Source organism: Symphalangus syndactylus, chromosome 16 (genome assembly GCF_028878055.3).
Source record: "Symphalangus syndactylus isolate Jambi chromosome 16, NHGRI_mSymSyn1-v2.1_pri, whole genome shotgun sequence".
Lineage (NCBI taxonomy): Eukaryota > Metazoa > Chordata > Mammalia > Primates > Hylobatidae > Symphalangus > Symphalangus syndactylus.
In genome coordinates this window covers 10147202-10163795 of record NC_072438.2, presented here as the reverse complement: position 1 = coordinate 10163795, position 16594 = coordinate 10147202, and the positions used below count along the sequence as shown (strand labels likewise).

Sequence of the window (16594 nt, the reverse complement as noted above, 5' to 3'; positions counted from 1 at the left end):
TCTGGTGCTGCGGACTGCATGGTTGGGATCATGCTGGGCCGCAAGAGATCAGCTCAGAGCAGGCCCCATGTGTGCCCTGGGGCACCATGAGATCTGGGCACCGTGTGACTGGGCATCGTGGATCCCAGGACCCCAGGGCAGGGCCTGGGGCACAAGCGTTCGCTCAGCTGCGGCAGTACCTCTGCTCTGCTCCCAGGGGCCCACTAGGCAGAGCTCCCAGGCGCTGGCTTCCCCCAGCTGGATGCTGGACTTCTCTCACCCAGTGGAGGAGGGGAACGGGCTCAGGGAGCTTCCCAGGCGAGGACACCCTCCACTCAGCCCAGGTCCTGCCCCAGCTCTGGCGAACGGCGAGGGTCTACATCTTGCTTTGCTCACGCTTTTCACGTGTTGTTACTTTTGGAATAATATCAAAATCCAGCAGGAAAATGACAGCGTGGATGGTGTCGGCACTCAGACGGAATCACTCAGCGCATCAAACTATTAAGTTTGTGTTTGAAGGTTCTTGGTGGGTGCTGTGGGCCGGATCCACACATGTGGTGTGGCAGAGCCCTGCCCTCTTGCTGCGCCCTTGGGGGACACGGCCCCCTGGCCACACCCCATGCCAGGACTGAAGGCCAACTCCAGGAAACCCTGATAGTGCTTCCGGGACCTTTTCCTGGCCCAGGGCAAGGAGGATGCCTGGCACCCAGGACGGCTATGGGCAGATGGGGCCCAGAAGATCAGAGCAGGGTGGGAGTGGAGGCCTTGGCAGGTGCTTCCAGAGAGACTAGAGCTGGAGGTTGCAGCAGGGTAGCTGCCTCCTTTCCCTGCTGTCTGGAGTGACCTGCAGGGTCTCAAACCCAGCGCCACATACATGGTCCTCACACAGTCCTGCTTTGTGCTCCTGGAGTTCCTGGCCTCACTGGGGCTGCTGTCTGGGGATGGAGCATCTGAAGAGCAGAGGGCTGGCTGAGCAGGGGGTGCCATCCATGTCCAACCGGCTGGCACCGGCCCCACAGCCAGGACTCAGCCCCGCCAAGCACTCACGCTTCTCCAAGCTGACCTCCTGGAGGAGCCCTCGCTGGAGCTCCATCCTGCTCCTCCCAACTTGGTCCACACCCCACCTCCCCCTCATCCCAACATCCGCCTGGACAGGGTGGCCTCCAGCTCTTCCCCGGCCTGCAAAATGTTTTCCCTGCCTGGACTTCAACCTGGACTGCAACCTGCTGGCCCCTTTCTCGCTCAGCTCCTGCCCGTTTCCAGCCGGCTGGAGGTCTGGGGGCTTCTCCAGGGCTCAGGGCCTCCTCTGGGCACTCGAAGGGCCAACTGCACCTGTCCTGGTGTGGCCAAGTGGCCCATGGGGGTTGGCTAGGCAGAGGCCATTTGCTGCGTCACATCCCTCTGCCACTGGAACGGAGCCTGGGTGGCTCCTGGCCAGCAGCCTGTGACTCCCATCCCAGCTGGGCAGCCCTGGCCTGGCTCACACACCCTGAGCGGGCACCGCCCTCAAGCCCTCCAGCAGATGCCCACTTTCCCTTCCCCTGGCCCGGCTCACACACCGAGTGGGCACTGCCCTCAATTCCTCCAGCAGATGCCCACTTTCCCTTCCCCAGGGCACCTCTCACTCTGACCTGGGGCTGTCACCAACCTTGTCTGTTTCCCCCAAGTTGTGGTTGGGCCCTCTCACCCCCAGGTTAGGGCCTAAAGAAGTGTGAGAGCTGAGAAGCGTCACTGCATGTGTGGCTGGATGTAACAAGTAACAACAGGGACAGGCAGACACAGAGATGTACACAGAGAGACAGAGGCAGAAAGACACAAAGACAGAGAGATACAGCGACAGAAAGAAGAGAAAGAGACAGAAAGATAGAAACAGAGAGACAGGCAGAAAAACACAGTGACAGAGAGATACAGTGACAGAGAAGAGACAGAGACAGAAAGAGACAGAGATAGAAAGAGAGTCAAAAAGACACAGACAGATACAGTGACAGAGAAAGACAAAAAGATAGAGACAGAGAGACAGGCAGAAAGACACAGTGACAGAGAGATACAGCAACAGAGAAAGAGACAGAGAGAAGCAGAGGAAGACAGGGCAGAACGTGAGGGCTGGCAGAGGGTCTCTGTCCTCTGTGCTTGGAGCTCAGCCTGGCCTGGGTTGTAGAACGGGGAGGGGTCAGCCTAGGAGTCCAGTGCTTCTGCTTGGAAGAGTGGGCACCTCCCTGCATTCCTGTGCAGACTGTCCCAAAGGCACTGGCATCTCCCTTGCATGCAGCTTGTGGAGGTGGCAGGGTCAGTCATGAGCCTGGCTCTGGGCTCAGGGGGGTCACCCCTGGGGTCCTCGCTGGGGTTACTGTCAGGGTTAGCTGTTGGGTTATCCACCCAGTTAGGGATGGAGAGAGAAAGTGCCAGGGCTGAGAAGTGACCTCTTTCCTGGACCCAAACATCTCACCCTTGCTGTCCCCTCCCAGGTCCTGAGGAGACTAGAGGGGCAGACTGAGCAGACCAGGCTGGGGCTCAGGCCGGGCCCCCAGGCATCGGGAAACAGAGAGTCCACTCCATAGCATACCCAGCTGGAGGTGCGTGAGGACTGAGGCCTCCCACGAGGGGAGGTGAAGATGACCTGACGGGCCACCAGGGACCCAGGGGTGGCTGGCAAGAAGGGGTCTGGGGATGTGTCCTGCCTCCTGTCCCTGGCCCCAACCTTCTGAGTCCACTTGGCTCAGATCCCGGGAGAGAGGAAGGGACGGTGCTGGGGGTGCCCATGGCTTCCAGCCAGGGAGGCTGAAAAGACTCCAATCCTAGGGCATGGGTCCCCCTCTGGGAGGTTGCCTGTGAACCCCCAGGCCCACGGGACCCTCATGGCTGCCTCGGGGAGCCCCGTGGGCTCGGCCCTGGTGCCTTCACCCTTCCCTCTCCCCCAGGGCTCCCTTCCTCTGCGAAGGGCCCTCTGCCAGGTTAGCAGAGGAGTGGGGACAGGCGCAGAAGCGCTGGGGCCGAGGCTGGGGGGTCCAGGCTTCTGAGTCCTCCTGAGCTCAGGCTAAACACGGGGCACCGGAGGGGATGGGGCTGGGGGGGGGAGGGGCCGCATCCTCCCTGCGCCAGCGGAGTCCCCGGGACTCAGCTGGGAGGGGACAGTGACAAGTTAATGCGGCGGCCACTGGCAGCGGCCCCCCTCCCCACTCCCCACCCCCACCCCGCCAGGAGCACAGGGCAGCTCTAGGGTCCCGGTGCGCCCCATCCCTCCCGTCGCCTGGCTCCCGACACTGCACAGCACCAACCGCAGGGCCGACCTTGCGGCGACCCCGCTCTCCCGCAGTGCCGCGTCCGCTGCAGAGGAAATCCCGGGGGCCAGGGGAGGGAGCGGTGGGGTCTCCGGCCTTCGTCCCGCTAAAGGAAACAGCGACTCCGTTACACTGAAAGTGAGCCCGGGCCGGCCTGCGGGTCTCCGGCGGCGAGGGGCTTGGGTGGGTTTTCGGGGATCTGGGGGCCCCCTTCTCCCGCCCTGCGATGGGGGGAGGTCGGGGCAAAGGGGTCGGGGCGGCAGGCGGCACTCAGGGGCACGGTCACCTGAGAATGGGGGGGCAGCGACTCCCCCTAACCCCTGACCCCTCCACCCGGGAGGCAGCGACTTCTCTGCCCCAGGGTTTCGCACCCACCGGCCCCCCGCGGACCCTGTAGGGAGCAGGCCTGCACCGTCGGGCTGGAGGCGGGGGGGCAGGACCGGGGGCGTCCAGATCAGGGGCGGGCGGGGGTCGCAGGCGCCGGCCGGGGAAGGTCGCGCCCGGGCCGGGATGGAGGGAGGCGGGGGCGCTTCACTCGGGTCCGCCCCCGCCCCCGCCCCCGCCCGCCCGGCGCCCGCGGCCCCGCCCCTCGGCGTTCCCCTCCCCCTGCTCGTCACGCTCGGACGCGGGCGGGGGGCGGGGAGCGCTTCCGAGTGACGCGCCCTCCTCGCGGTGCCCTTCAGCCGCCGCCGCAGCTCACCGGGCGCCACATGGACCCAGCCGGCCCGAGCGCGCCCCGCCGCTGACCGCCCGCGCCCCGGGAAGGTAACCGCGTCCCGAGCGCAGCGCGCGCCGGGCCTCCGCTCCTCGGGTCTCCCCTCCCGGCCCCGGTTCTCCTCCCCGGCCCCGGCTTCTCCCCGCTTCTGCCCCCGGCCCCGGCTTCTCCTCCCCGGCCCCGGCTTCTCCCCGCTTCTCCCGCCGGCCCCGGCTTCTCCTCCCCGGCCCCGGCTTCTCCCCGCTTCTCCCCCCGGCCCCGGCTTCTCCTCCCCGGCCCCGGCTTCTCCCCGCTTCTCCCGCCGGCCCCGGTTTCTCCTTCCCGGCCCCCCTTCTCCCCGCGGCCCCGGCTTCGCCCAGCTTCTCCCCCCGGCCTCCGCTCCCCGGGTCTCTCCTCCCCGGCCCCGGCTTCTCCCCCCGGCTCCGGCCTCTTTCTCCCTCCGGCCCCCGTTTCTCCCCCCGACCCCGGCTTCTCCCCGCAGCCCCCGCTTCTCTCCCGGGCTCGGCGTGCGCGGGGTCCGGAGCGGGCGCTGTCCACTGCCGCGGTGCTGAAGCGGCCCCCGCCGTCCTGGCCCGCGCCCGGCCTCCTCCTCGCTTCTTCCTGTCTCGAGGCTCCCCCTCTCCTCCCTCGCCCTCTTTCTTTCCTCTCCTGGCGCGCTCTCGCCTGAGGGCCGCTCGCCGCCCGCAAAGCCGAGGGGTGAGGGTGCGGCGGGGCTGGAGCCCTGCGGGTTTGCGGGGCCCGGCCGTGCCCTCCTTCCCCGCGCCGCGGGAGCCAGGGGAGAAGTTTGGAGGAGAATCGGCGCTGCGGCAAAGGCTCCGAGGGGCGCTCCCCGCCCGCCGCCCTCCGAGTCCCCGCGCGAGTCTCCTTCCTCTGCGGAGGGCGAGGGCTGAACGGTCAAACAGTGTCTCTCCAGGGACCTGGGTTTTCCTGATAGGAGAGACCCCGCAAAAGCGGGGGGCGCACTGCGGCTGCTGTGATTTCAGAAAGCGGCTTCCCAAGAGGGGACCAGAGCGCCCCACCCCACCCCATGCACATCCCCGGGGTGGGGGTGCTCTGTCCCTGTCCCCACGTGTTTCCTGAAGGCTGAGCCCCCTAAAGTTTCTCCCCAACCCTGATCTCTTCTACGTGGGCCATGTGGGGGGCACACTGACTGCAGTGCTGTCAGGGATAGGGTCACCGAAGCCTCCCTGGTCAGAAGCCACAGGAGCCCGCCCTGAAGGGCACCGGCTCAAAGGCCCACCCCCAACCCTTCTCCACGTCCCTGGGCTCGGGACCACCACGGAGGCGCCGCTCCAGACACTGAGCTGCAGAGCGGAGCAGTCACCTTCAAACGCCCCCTGGGCCCCGCCCCTGCTTCCGCAGCCTGGCGCCAGGCGCCTCTGAGCGATGCCCCCTAAGCTGTCAGCAGCCCTCCCTGCAGCAGCTTCAGACACCCAGGAGCTGGGGAGACCACTTTCAGGTCCTCTGGGGTCCTGGTTTGGGTGTGGGGACAGAAGCCCCTCACGAAGGACTTCCCAGGCAGCCGCTCCTGGTGGGGGAGGGTCCAGCCCACAAGGTATTGCGGGTAAGGAATGATGGTCTCTGGGGAAGACCAGGCAGGGGCCTGCTCAGGGTGACCTGTGACCACTTCACTCTCGCCCAGGAAGAACACTCACTCCTGGCCACACTTGCATGTGAGTTCTGACCCTTGGAGGAGCCGCTGTGGAATCAGAGCAATCGCCATGGAGTTCGTGATGAAGCAGGCCCTAGGAGGTAGGAAGCGGGAGGTGGGATGGGGAGGGGCTGAGGCGCCGGGGCTGCTGGGACAGGCAGACATGGAGAGACCACAGCAGCTGCTCCTCATCTGGCCCACCGCAGCAGCGCCCCTGCAGCCACACAGCCACCCACGCAGCCCTCCACAGGAGCCTGGGACAGAGGAGCAAGGACCGTGCCCAGCAACGCCCCCAGCCCAGCCCTTTTCGAGGCCCCGAGCCAGAACTGGTGTCCCTGGCGGGACAGGGGCTGCCCTGTAAGCTCACTCTGCCCTGCTGCTGTGGTTGGGGCAGAGCCCATGGACCACGCTGATGCACGTCCCGGGGGAGGGTGGACACCCTGGCGTAGGCTTTGCAGAGTCAATTTTAACTGGCCGGGCTGGGCAGTCCCCAAGGGGGCTTCCTTCCAGATGAGGAGAGCCGAGCGGTGGGAGAGCAGATGCAGGTGGTGGCCTGAGGGACAGGCGTGGGGACAGAGCTGGCCTGTGCATCTGGCGAGGACCCTGTGGGTTTCACTTGGGTGAGGCAGCGCCATCCTCAGGGAACCAGGGCTTGCTGGTTACAGGAGCAAAGGAAAAGGCCCGAAACGGCTTGTGTGTCTCCACTGCCTCCCAAGAGGGATGTGCAGCCTTTTTTTGTGTGTCCTGGGGTGGAGGCAGGCCCCTTCCAACCTGCTGTCTGCTGTTTGAAAGGAACCTCGTCCCCACTTGCCCAAGGCTGTCATTGTGGCCAGAGACCATGCCAAGGGCAGTGGCTGGGTTCCTAGACCAAGAGGTGGGCAGGGCCTGGGCCATGCTGGTACAGACGTGTCCCGGCAGAGCTGATGGGTCAACTCAGGCCTCGGGGCTGTCCTGGCGAGTCTCAGTTTTGCTCAGAGCCGTCCATCCTGTGTTCCCCCAGCTACTTGGTGCAGCACCAGTGCCCAGAACTCCTGTGAGGGGAACCTGTGGCCGGTGCCCGATTCTACCACTAGAGATGTCTCGCTTGGGTGGCCTTCACAGGGGAGCATCCTGACCTGATGCCGTTCACACCTTGGTGTGAGTCAGGCCTCCTGGGAGCATTTCTGCAGTGGGGGAGTCAGCTGGATTCGAGGGGCTAGGGACAAGGGTGGACAGAGGGCAGGCGCCGCTTCCCCCAGGAAAGGAGCTGCCTGCCTGGCTGTCTCCCAGAGGGTGGCTGTGCTTCCACTCAACACAAATTAAATGAAAAGTTGTTGAGCCTGGCCTGGGGCCACATCCCTGAGATTTTGTGGTCAAGGGTAAGCTGCAGGTTGAGTCTAATTATAATGATTGTGTCACCGGGCCGTGATTCAGGGACAAGCCTGCGTCTGCGCTGGGAGGGACGCACGTTCCACCCAGGGAGTCCCAGGCTGTTAGATAATTAATTAGGTGGCTAATTCAGGCCCTAAGGTGGGCTTGTAAGAAACTGAAATATCTTATTTGGCTGTCTACACGACTGAAATTAGCTGGGTAATTACCAGCCTGAATTCCCTTTTTGTTTCATGGCAGCCCAAAGTTTCTCCAGCAGCAGCAACGGGGCAGGCGTCGCTCAGCGTGGAGGAGCTGAGCGGGGGCAGCCGGCGGACCCCGGGGGGCTCCACGCTGAGTGCCGCCCAGAGCACCCCACACTGGCTTTGCAGAGCACGTGAGGCTCGGAGCCAGCGCTGCTGAGGGCAGGAGATGGTGGGGGGCTTCCAGGCGAGACCTTGTTTTCTGCCTCTGCGCCTCTGTCCCTCGCCCGGCGAGCCTCATTGTTGCTGTCTCAGGATGCGTGTGAGTGAGACAGAGCAAGACAGAGATGAGAAATGGGGGAACCTCCAGACAGCACGACAGAGCTTGGCAGAGACCCCAAGAGAAGTATTGAGAAACAGACCAAGCCCCGGACACAAAGAAGCTGGCAGGCGAGGGAGCAGGAGGCACCCGGGAAGCCATTCAGAGAGAGGCGAACCCAGAAACAGGGTCGGGGAGGGGAGCTGGAGAAAGAGAATGACAGCCCAGAAACAGAGACAGAGAAAAAGACACGAATGTGTTATTCGGCACGCACAGGGACAGACAGGTGAAAATAGAGACGGCATGTCAGAGACAGAGGCAGAGGGGGAGACACAGCAGAGGCAGAGACAGAGAAAGAGGGAGAGACGGAGACAGAGGGGGAGACAGAGACAGAGGGAGACAGAGAGACGGGGAGAAATAGACACAGGGAGAGATGGGAGCAGAGGGAGAGACAGAGGGATACAGAGAGAGACAGACAAAGGAAGAGGGCAGAGAGAGGCAGAGGGAGAGGTGGAGGCAGAAGGAGAGACAGACAGAGACAGAGTTAGAGAGATAGAGATGGAGACAGACAGAGATGGGGAGAGACGGAGAATCAGAGACAGAGGGAGAGACAGAGACAGAGGGAGAGACAGTGGGGAGAAAAATGCATTAGAAATGAACTGCTAAGAGGAGTCAGGGTCAGGAGCACAGGCAGCATGGCACATGCACACGTGCACGCCCGTCAGAGGGTGCAGCAGAGAGGAGGAAGAGGTGAAGAACTGCCGGGGACTCTGGGCAGGGGGATGGGCCTGGTTAAATCAAGGCCACTCGAGGGCTGTCCACGGCAGGCTGGGCCGCAGGTGTGAGTCTTGCTGAGGAGTGAGTGGCCCAGGGCCTGCTCATCTGACCCAACTCTGGGTCTCAAGGAGGGGCCCCTGCTGGGGCCACCGAGGGAAGGAAGCATGGTGGCTCGGGGTGACCACTCGTGTGGGAGCGGGAGGCTCCTCTGCAGCAAAAGTGGCCTTGAACTGGGGCCGGCCCTCCTGCCACAACACGTGGGTCCAGATCCAGGGTTCTCAAGGGAGTAATTTAAAGAAACTGGTTTCCTCAGGCCAGAAAGTTGCAAACATGGCCTGGGAGCTCTGTGGACAGCGTGGAGGAATGTGGCACATGCGGGTGCCGTGATCACTACACACCCTTATGGGGCTAAATTTGGCAGAAGCGGGCAGTCACTCGCTGTCCTGTCCTTCCGCCTTGATGTGACACACACCCTGTTTAAACATGCTCAGGTCCTCGGGAGTGTGCGGGGCAGGCGGGCAGGGGCTTCAGGTGGGAGACAGCTTGGAGGACGCATGCGCAGAGAGGCTGGGGTGCAGAGTGGGAGGCAGCCGGGCACACTCAGGAGAGCCTCTGACAGCCCCAGCGACGGACCCCAAGGCAGGACTCACCCATGCTGGGCTCCGCCACGTGTGGGGAGGTCCAGTGACTCTGGTGGTTCAGTCACAATGGACAGTGTCTGGCAGTGAGTGCCCCTCACCCAGCCAGGCCCAACCCGGGGCGGGGGCAGCCTGGCCTGGGCTCGGTGGAGAAGCTGTCCTTGTCCCCAGAGAGTGGCACGGTGTGGGGTTCTGTGTCCAGTCCTACATGGGGAGGGAAGGAGGTGAACGTCTGGGGAGAACGCACCGCAGGGGTGCGGTCCTGGGTTTGGCGTGAGGAGGAGGATTGTGGTCACCGAGACCGGAGTGGACGAGAAGTGTCTCATGGGCGGCCCAGGCAGGAAGTGCAGGGTTCTACCCTGTGGGAGAGCCTCGAGGACCATCCACGGTCGGAGAGCCCCTCTGCACTCCCGTGGGGCTGGGCTGTGAGTTCTTGGCAGGAACAACCCAAGGGGCTTGTGGGGGCCACCGGTGTCCACCTTGGGGGTTCACGTGAGACTGGTGAGGGGTGTCCATCTTGGGGGTTCATGTGAGGCTGGTGGGGGGCATCCATCTTGGGGGTTCACATGAGGCTGGTGAGGGGCATCCATCTTGGGGGATCATGTGAGGCTGGTGAGGGGCGTCCACCTTGGGGGTTCATGTGAGACTGGTGAGGGGCGCAGTTGGGAAAGAATCTCCCTCTGTGAGCAGACACCACCAGAGCCAGGAGTCCAGGCCATGGATGCCCTCAGCCACACTGCAGCCAACACCAGCATCTCCCCCAGCCCTCCATGGGGATGGAGGGGGCACCTCCTTCCTCCTTCCCGGCACCAAGTGGGGCTCAGCACTCACCATCTGGGACCTCAGGCAGGGCCATGGAGGCAGCTGGGATCTGGGCAGTCCTGCCCTGATACCCAGTGTCCACCCCGAGACTTACACCATGGGCAAGATTGGGTGTCCATCCTGTCCCAGACAGAGGTCCCTCTGGCTCTCCTGCCTCTCTCTTCTTGCCCAGTTTGGAGTTCAGCCTTCTCTGTTTATTGGGGACCCCACGGGCTGCCGGTGGTTGAGGCAATGGGGGATTCTGCCAGTTCCTGCCCCACTGGGCCACTGACCAGGCTCTCTGACTGGGAGGACGGTGGAGCTGCAGGCTGGGCTGAGCTGGACCTGGGAGGACGATGGAGCTGCAGGCTGGGCCGAGCTGGACCTGAGAGGATGGTGGAGCTGCAGGCTGGGCTGAGCTACAGGGACAGCAGCAGATCTGGAGGTGAAGCTCTTGAATTCCATGTGGGGAAGATGCTTTTGGCTGCAAGTAACAATCAGAGGGAGAGAAGATTGAATTGGGGTGATGATGTGTCAGGAGGTGGCCCAGCTGCTCAGTAATGCCACTGGGGACCTGGCGCCATCAGGTGCCACCTTCATCCTCAGTGGATCTTTCATGCTCAGCTGCTCCTCACAATCTCAAAGTGGCTGCTGCTGCTCCAGCATTGCATCCATAGTCAGGGAAGGAAAAAGAGAGGAGCTAAGGGGCAACCCCTTCATCTGTTTAGTGGTGGTTTTTATGGACTCTCACGGAGGGTTTGCATTTACTTGCCACAGGTAGAAGAGGAAGGTGGGGGCCAAGGTGGGCCCATCCTCCTCCAAACAAGGGCCGGGTGTTGGGCAGGCCTCCCACAGTGCCTGACTCACACCCAACTTGGGGAGACTTGGTTTCTAGGTGCAGAACCGCTAGGCAGTGACCCCCCAGCAGTGTGTCCTTCCCAGCCTTACTCCTTGGAACAAGGCACGTGCTCAAAAGGCAGTTTGCAAACACTTGACAGTAAAATACCAACACTTGTTCAGAACAGACTTCACAAACGCCGCGTGGTCGAGAAAGCACTCGCTCACTTTGCTGGGTTCGGCAGAGATGCCTCTTACCCTAGATTTCTGGGAGGCTGGAAGGACACTTCAGAGAAACTGCCTTTCCTCCCGAAACCGTGAAGGGCAGCCCTTTCCTCCGGAGAGGACGCTCCTGGTTGATTAAGCTGCAACTCAATTATAAATACTTTAGCCCCAACTTGGGAATAAAACGGGTATTATGCACTTCAATGGACAAAGTTATTTATGTTTTTGCCTCACTGGTTGGCAAGATGTTCCGGTTGGGGTTAGCGCGTTTGTTTCAATAGCTCCTGCCTGACAGGACTACTTCAGTCTGGCTTTGCTGCCATCAGACGCTGCTGGACTCGCGCGGGGAGCGCAGAGCGTTTAATGCTGGGACATCAGACGGAACAGGGAACTGATGAAAGCTTCAGAATGAACATTGAGTCCACGCAAATCTGATGCTGCCAAACTTCAGAGAACCTGGGTCTCCTGGTCCACACGGAGATCAGATGAGGGGGACACTGAGTGCCTGGCGGCCACTCCCCTAGGCGGTCCCCCGGGATGAGGCGAGGCCCCACCCTCCGGCTCCACCATCCAGTCCAGCACCGTCCTTGGCCGCGGGCACTAATGTCCTTGCCTGTGGAACCGAGCGCCAGGCTCTCTGAGACAGCACCTGGTCCTGGCTTTCAGGAGAGGACGCGTGGAGACAGGTGAGGTGGCCATGCCGATGAGTGATCCAAGCAGTGCCAAGCTCGGCGGCAGATGGCGCAGCCGCCGATTTCCAGGACAGTTGTAATCCTTGGCCCTCATTCGGCCTCTTCCCATCACTCACATGGCGCGGCTTTCCTGGCCTCAGTGGTGTGGACGGGGGGCCGTGGCCATGGTTGCAGGACCCCGGCCCCAGCGCAGGCCAGCGTCTCATCCCAGGTGAGCTAACGAAGATCTGCAAAGCCACCAGAGTTGCTGAGGAGAGAAGAGGTGTTTGTGGCACTTCAGCATGGGTGCAAAACGGAGGGAGCATTGCAGGAAATCAGGACGTGCATTGGACGCGGGGCCCGGGGACCTGTGAGGCCACCATGTCAGACGGTGGCAGCCGAGGCCCATGGCGGGGCTGGGGCGGGTTCACAGTCGGCTTGACAAGGCAAGGTGGTGGCGGCCAGTGAGGCCCAGGGCCCCTGGGTGTCAGCAGGTGAGCAGGTCAGGCGGGCACAGCCCGGTGCTGCAACACCTCTCCAGCGCCTCGGTGCCTCCCCTCTCCAAGGGCTGGGGCGAGCCGGGCTTGGCTTGGACTTGTGCTCAGCTGCACTGGGGCCTCTTGGGCAGCAGGCTGGACACCCAGCTCTCAGGAGGGGCGTGGGCTTGTCTGCAATGCAAGAACAGGAGCCAAAAGCCAACTTTCTTTTATACCAGATTCACCTGTGGTCATTCTTCTGACTTTGCCCAATGCGCTCAGGGATGACAGGTGGACGGTGAGCCAGCCTTGAGGGTGGTGGCGCCTCCAGTGTCCCGTGTCAGACTTGGCTTCTTGGATGCTGGTTTATTCCTTGACACCGGATGGGGAAAATACTCTGAATTACCACGTCCAGGGTGCCCACAGGACCTCCCCTCACGGCTGGTGGGAACAATGCACCCTCCCACGGGCATCTGGGGAGGGTCTCTGGCCAGCAGCATCTCCAGATGGAAGCGGAGGGGAAGGGAGCCCCAGGGCCTGGAGGAGGGAATCCTCATGGCCAAGGGGGTGCGAGGAAATGGGGTGGTCACTGCAGGTCATCTGCTCCTATGCAGTCATCAGTGTGTAGGGATTCCTGATGCTTCATCCTTACTTAAAATTTTTCTCTTAATTAATATTAAATTATCCTGATTATGCTGGGTCTTGTTTTAATTTTTGCCTAGGAGTCTCCTTGGACTGATTTTTTTTCTTTTCTTTGAGACAGAGTCTCGCTCTATTGCCCAGGCTGGAGTGCAGTGGCGCGATCTCAGCTCATGTAACCTCTGCCTCCCGGGTTCAAGCGATTCTCCTGCCTCAGCCTCCTGAGTAGCTGGGATTACAGGTGCCTGCCACCATGCCTGGCTAATTTTTTTTTGTATTTCAGTAGAGATGGGGTTTCACTGTGTTGCCCAGGCTGGTCTCGAACTCTTGAACTCAGGCAATCCACCTGCCTCGGCCTCCCAAAGTGCTGGGATTGCAGGCGTGAGCCACTGTGCCCGGCCTGATTTTTTTTTTTTACATTCACCCAGTATGCCCCTGCTGAGCCTTGCTTAACATTTCTGTCACTTTATGTGGGTTGCCATTCAGAAATACATGTAGTTGGATTTCATTTTTTATCTAATTGGAGACTTAATGCATCTGTTTAATGGGCACTGTTTCGACCAACATATGTGATCTAACCTCTGTCATCTTCGTTGTTGCCTTTTTAAACGCTTTCTTGCTGTTTCATTTATTTTAACTTAATGTAGGGACCACATTTTCTGTTTAAAACCTCTGCAGTGCTTTGGAATGTGTGTGCTCTTTGAAAACATGACGTAAGCTCTAATTGCCAGAGTTGAAAATGATGCAGTGTATTTCCAGTCCTTGCCAACACACTTCAGGACTTCTGCGCACTTTATATTCTTCCTACTCCTCTCCCATCTTTTGGTCTTTGTAATTTTTGAGACAGGGTCTCGCTCTGTCGCCCAGGCTGGAGTGCAGTGGAGCGATCACAGCTCACTGCAGCCTCAACTTCCTGGGCTCAAGTGAGCCTTCTACCTTAGCCTCCTGAATAACTGGGACTATAGGTGTGCACCACCACACTTGGCTAATTTTTTTTTTTTTAAGACAGGGTCCCACCATGTTTCCCAGGCTAGGAAGAGAATTCAAATAATAAGTATAAAGAAGTTCCATCCTGGCTAACAGGTGAAACCCCGTCTCTACTAAAAATACAGAAAAATTAGCCGGGCGTGGTGGCGGGCGCCTGTAGTCCCAGCTACTTGGGAGGCTGAGGCAGGAGAATGGCGTGAACCTGGGAGGCGGAGCTTGCAGTGAGCCGAGATTGCGCCACTGCACTCCAGCCTGGGTGACAGAGCGAGACTCCGTCTCAAAAAAAAAAAAAAAAAAAAAAAAAGAAGTGATATGAGAAAATCACTGGGAAAATTGAGATACTGCATTGTTTTGAAATCATTCATCACTTCATTTAAGAATATTTTTGGCCGGGCGCAGTGGCTCACGCCTGTAATCCCAGCACTTTCGGAGGCCGAGGCAGGTGGATCACGAGGTCAGGAGTTCAAGACCAGCCTGGCCAACACGGTGAAACCCTGTCTCTGCTAAAAATACAAAAGTTAGCCGGGCGTGGTGGTGGGCGCCTGTAATCCCAGCTACTCGGGAGGCTGATGCAGGAGAATTGCTTGAACCCGGGAGGCAGAGGTTGCAGTGAGCCGAGATTGCACCACTGCACTCCAGTCTGGGTGACACAGCGAGACTCTGTCTCAAAAAAAAAAAAGAATATTTTCACAGAGAATGCCTTCAGATCCACTTGTAAATTTAAGAGACACTGCAAAGTTGCTAGTGCTGTTGATTTATTAGGACTAGTGAGTGCAATCAGTGAGCTGACGTCTCAAGCTGGTGAGAAGAACCAGCCTCCAAGATGAATATAACTTAAATAGCTCAGCAATAAACATTGTAACAAATGTAATTTTCATTAACGGGCATTTATATTCTCAAGGACAGACAACAAAAGATCTTTGAATGGGAGGATAGTTAGGGAAGTCTTTGATTATTTTGTAGACATTTAGACAGAAAGTCAACTTTTTGGTGATGGGATATGGAATAAGTAGAGACCGAAGTCCAAGCTACGGAAGTCGGAAGTCGTGTGTAAATGTCTGCAACTTCCCCACCCGTTGTAACAAGAGCCTGGGCAGAGGCCAGGTTTGCAGTGGCAAACACTCGTATCAACAGCCTCTCACGGTGCTTCTCCAAGTGCCGCTGAGATTTATAACCTGTGAAACCTGTTACAGTTGCAGCTGAGACTGAACAAGGTACTGTGGAACTTACAATGACGGACTTCTCAAGCTGCCCCACTCAGAGGTGTGTGTCATGTTTCTGAGTAAGTGCCACATGGGGTCATCTCGGACGCCAGGTGTTAACCTCCCATAACGGTTCCAGAGCATTCGGTGCTTACAAACCTGCTCCCATGCCCCTCCGTGGCTGTATGTAAATACTGCTCAGCGCCGAGCCCTGCAGTGCGCTGCGATTACGCTTCTTATAAAGTCTTTTCTTTGTTCTGTCGTTCACTTTTTTTTTTTTTTTTGAGACGGAGTCTCGCTCTGTCACCCAGGCTGGAGTGCAGTGGCATAATCTCGGCTCACTGAAAGCTCCACCTCCCGGGTTCAAGCGATTCTCCTGCCTCAGCCTCCTGAGTAGCTGGGATTACAGGCACTCGCCACCATGACTGGCTAATTTTTGTATTTTTATTAGAGATGGAGTTTCACCATGTTGGCCAGGCTGGTCTTGAACTCCTGACCTCAGATGATCCACCTGCCTCAGCTTCCCAAAGTGCTGGGATTACAGGCGTGAGCCACCACGCCCGACCCCTTATTTTTATCTTCTAACACTTCAACTGAATTTTTAATTTCTGCATTTATATTTTTAATTTCCAAGAGCTTTTTCTGTTTTCTAAATTTTCGTTCTCTTTACAAGTTTTCCTCTGTTCTCTGTGTTGTCTCTGGGCTCTGTTTTGGGAGCCCCCAGATAAACTGGGGTTCCAGTGTGTGAGAGCTGGCAGCCCTGCCCTAACGGGAAATGAATGGGGCTAGACCCGGTGCCTTTCACAGAATCCTTCTTTCACCTGGTGGATGGCTTGAACCATAGTTACCCAACCCATGGCTGGGGGCCCCTCACACAGGACACTTGTTCATACTGGCAGATGCCCCGTGGCTTGTGTCTGCCCCGTGTACAGGCTATGCCTGCCTGGCCATCACTCTGGCACAGGGACTCCAACCTTGTGTTCCTCCCGGACTCCTGGGGGAAAACCTGGCCTGGGGTAGCCCCTGGTTCTTCAGATTTAAGGCACAGATTCAATCCACCACTGCAATAGGAAACAAGTTCAAAGATTTTTGCTACAGATCCTGGCAGAGAGGATGCCGTGTTTCGGGGGCCATCCTCCATCTCCGGGTCGCATGAGGCAGGAATGAAGAGTCAGGAAGAGGGCCAGGTGCAGTGGCTCACGCCTGTAATCCCAACACTGTGGGAGGCCGAGGCGGGTGGATCACCTGAGGTCAGGAGTTCAAGATCAGCCTGGCCAACATGGTGAAACCCAGTCTCCACTAAAAATACAAAAATTAGCTGGGCGTGGTGGCGGGTGACTGTAGTCCAAGCTGTTCAGGAGGCTGAGGCAGGAGAATCACTTGAACCCAGGAGGCAGAGGTTGCAGTGAGCTGAGATTGCACTACTGCACTCCAGCCTGGCAACAGAGTGAGACTCCGTCTTTAAAAAAAAAAAAAATCAGGCAGAATGGGGACAGCTGGCATGATTATAAGAGGAAGTGGAGTGTGGGTCCCTTAAATTTGCAGGCAGATACCTGTACGGTCCTTTCAGAGCAAGTGGTGGAAAAGCAGGGGTTCCACCTGCTGGATGGGAGAGAGGCCTCTGAGTTCACATGTCTGGCCGCTGGCTTGGGTCGCCCAGGTGTGGCTCTGCCTCTGATGCCCAGGCAGTGGCCTTTGCTGTGTCATTTTGTTACAAGCTCCTTTTCTGTCCATTTAGCTTGCAGCTTTCTTTGTGTCAGAGACTTTCCCTGGATGCACATTTATGTTTCAGCGAGTCAGGAAAAGCTGTTGAAGTCTTCTGTGCGTGTGTGGGAATTCTGGGCTTACC

The 16594-nt window shown here is 59.2% G+C and overlaps 2 protein-coding genes across 2 annotated transcripts in view; both read left to right on the top strand.

Moving 5' to 3' along the window:
- The first annotated feature begins 2834 nt into the window (after window positions 1-2834).
- Window positions 2835-4015, top strand: LOC134732691 (uncharacterized). Its single transcript, XM_063619322.1, has 3 exons — window positions 2835-2930; window positions 3141-3440; window positions 3941-4015. Exons 1-3 carry the CDS (start codon window positions 2835-2837, stop codon window positions 4001-4003), a joined length of 459 nt encoding a protein of 152 aa, XP_063475392.1. The 3' UTR covers window positions 4004-4015.
- CPLX1 (complexin 1) overlaps window positions 3888-16594 on the top strand; it is a 40523-nt gene continuing 27816 nt past the window's right edge. The window contains exons 1-2 of the mRNA XM_055245984.2: window positions 3888-4022; window positions 5615-5724. Coding sequence (XP_055101959.1) covers window positions 5694-5724 — 31 coding nt within the window. The 5' untranslated portion in view covers window positions 3888-4022; window positions 5615-5693. The remainder of the gene's footprint in view (window positions 4023-5614; window positions 5725-16594) is intronic.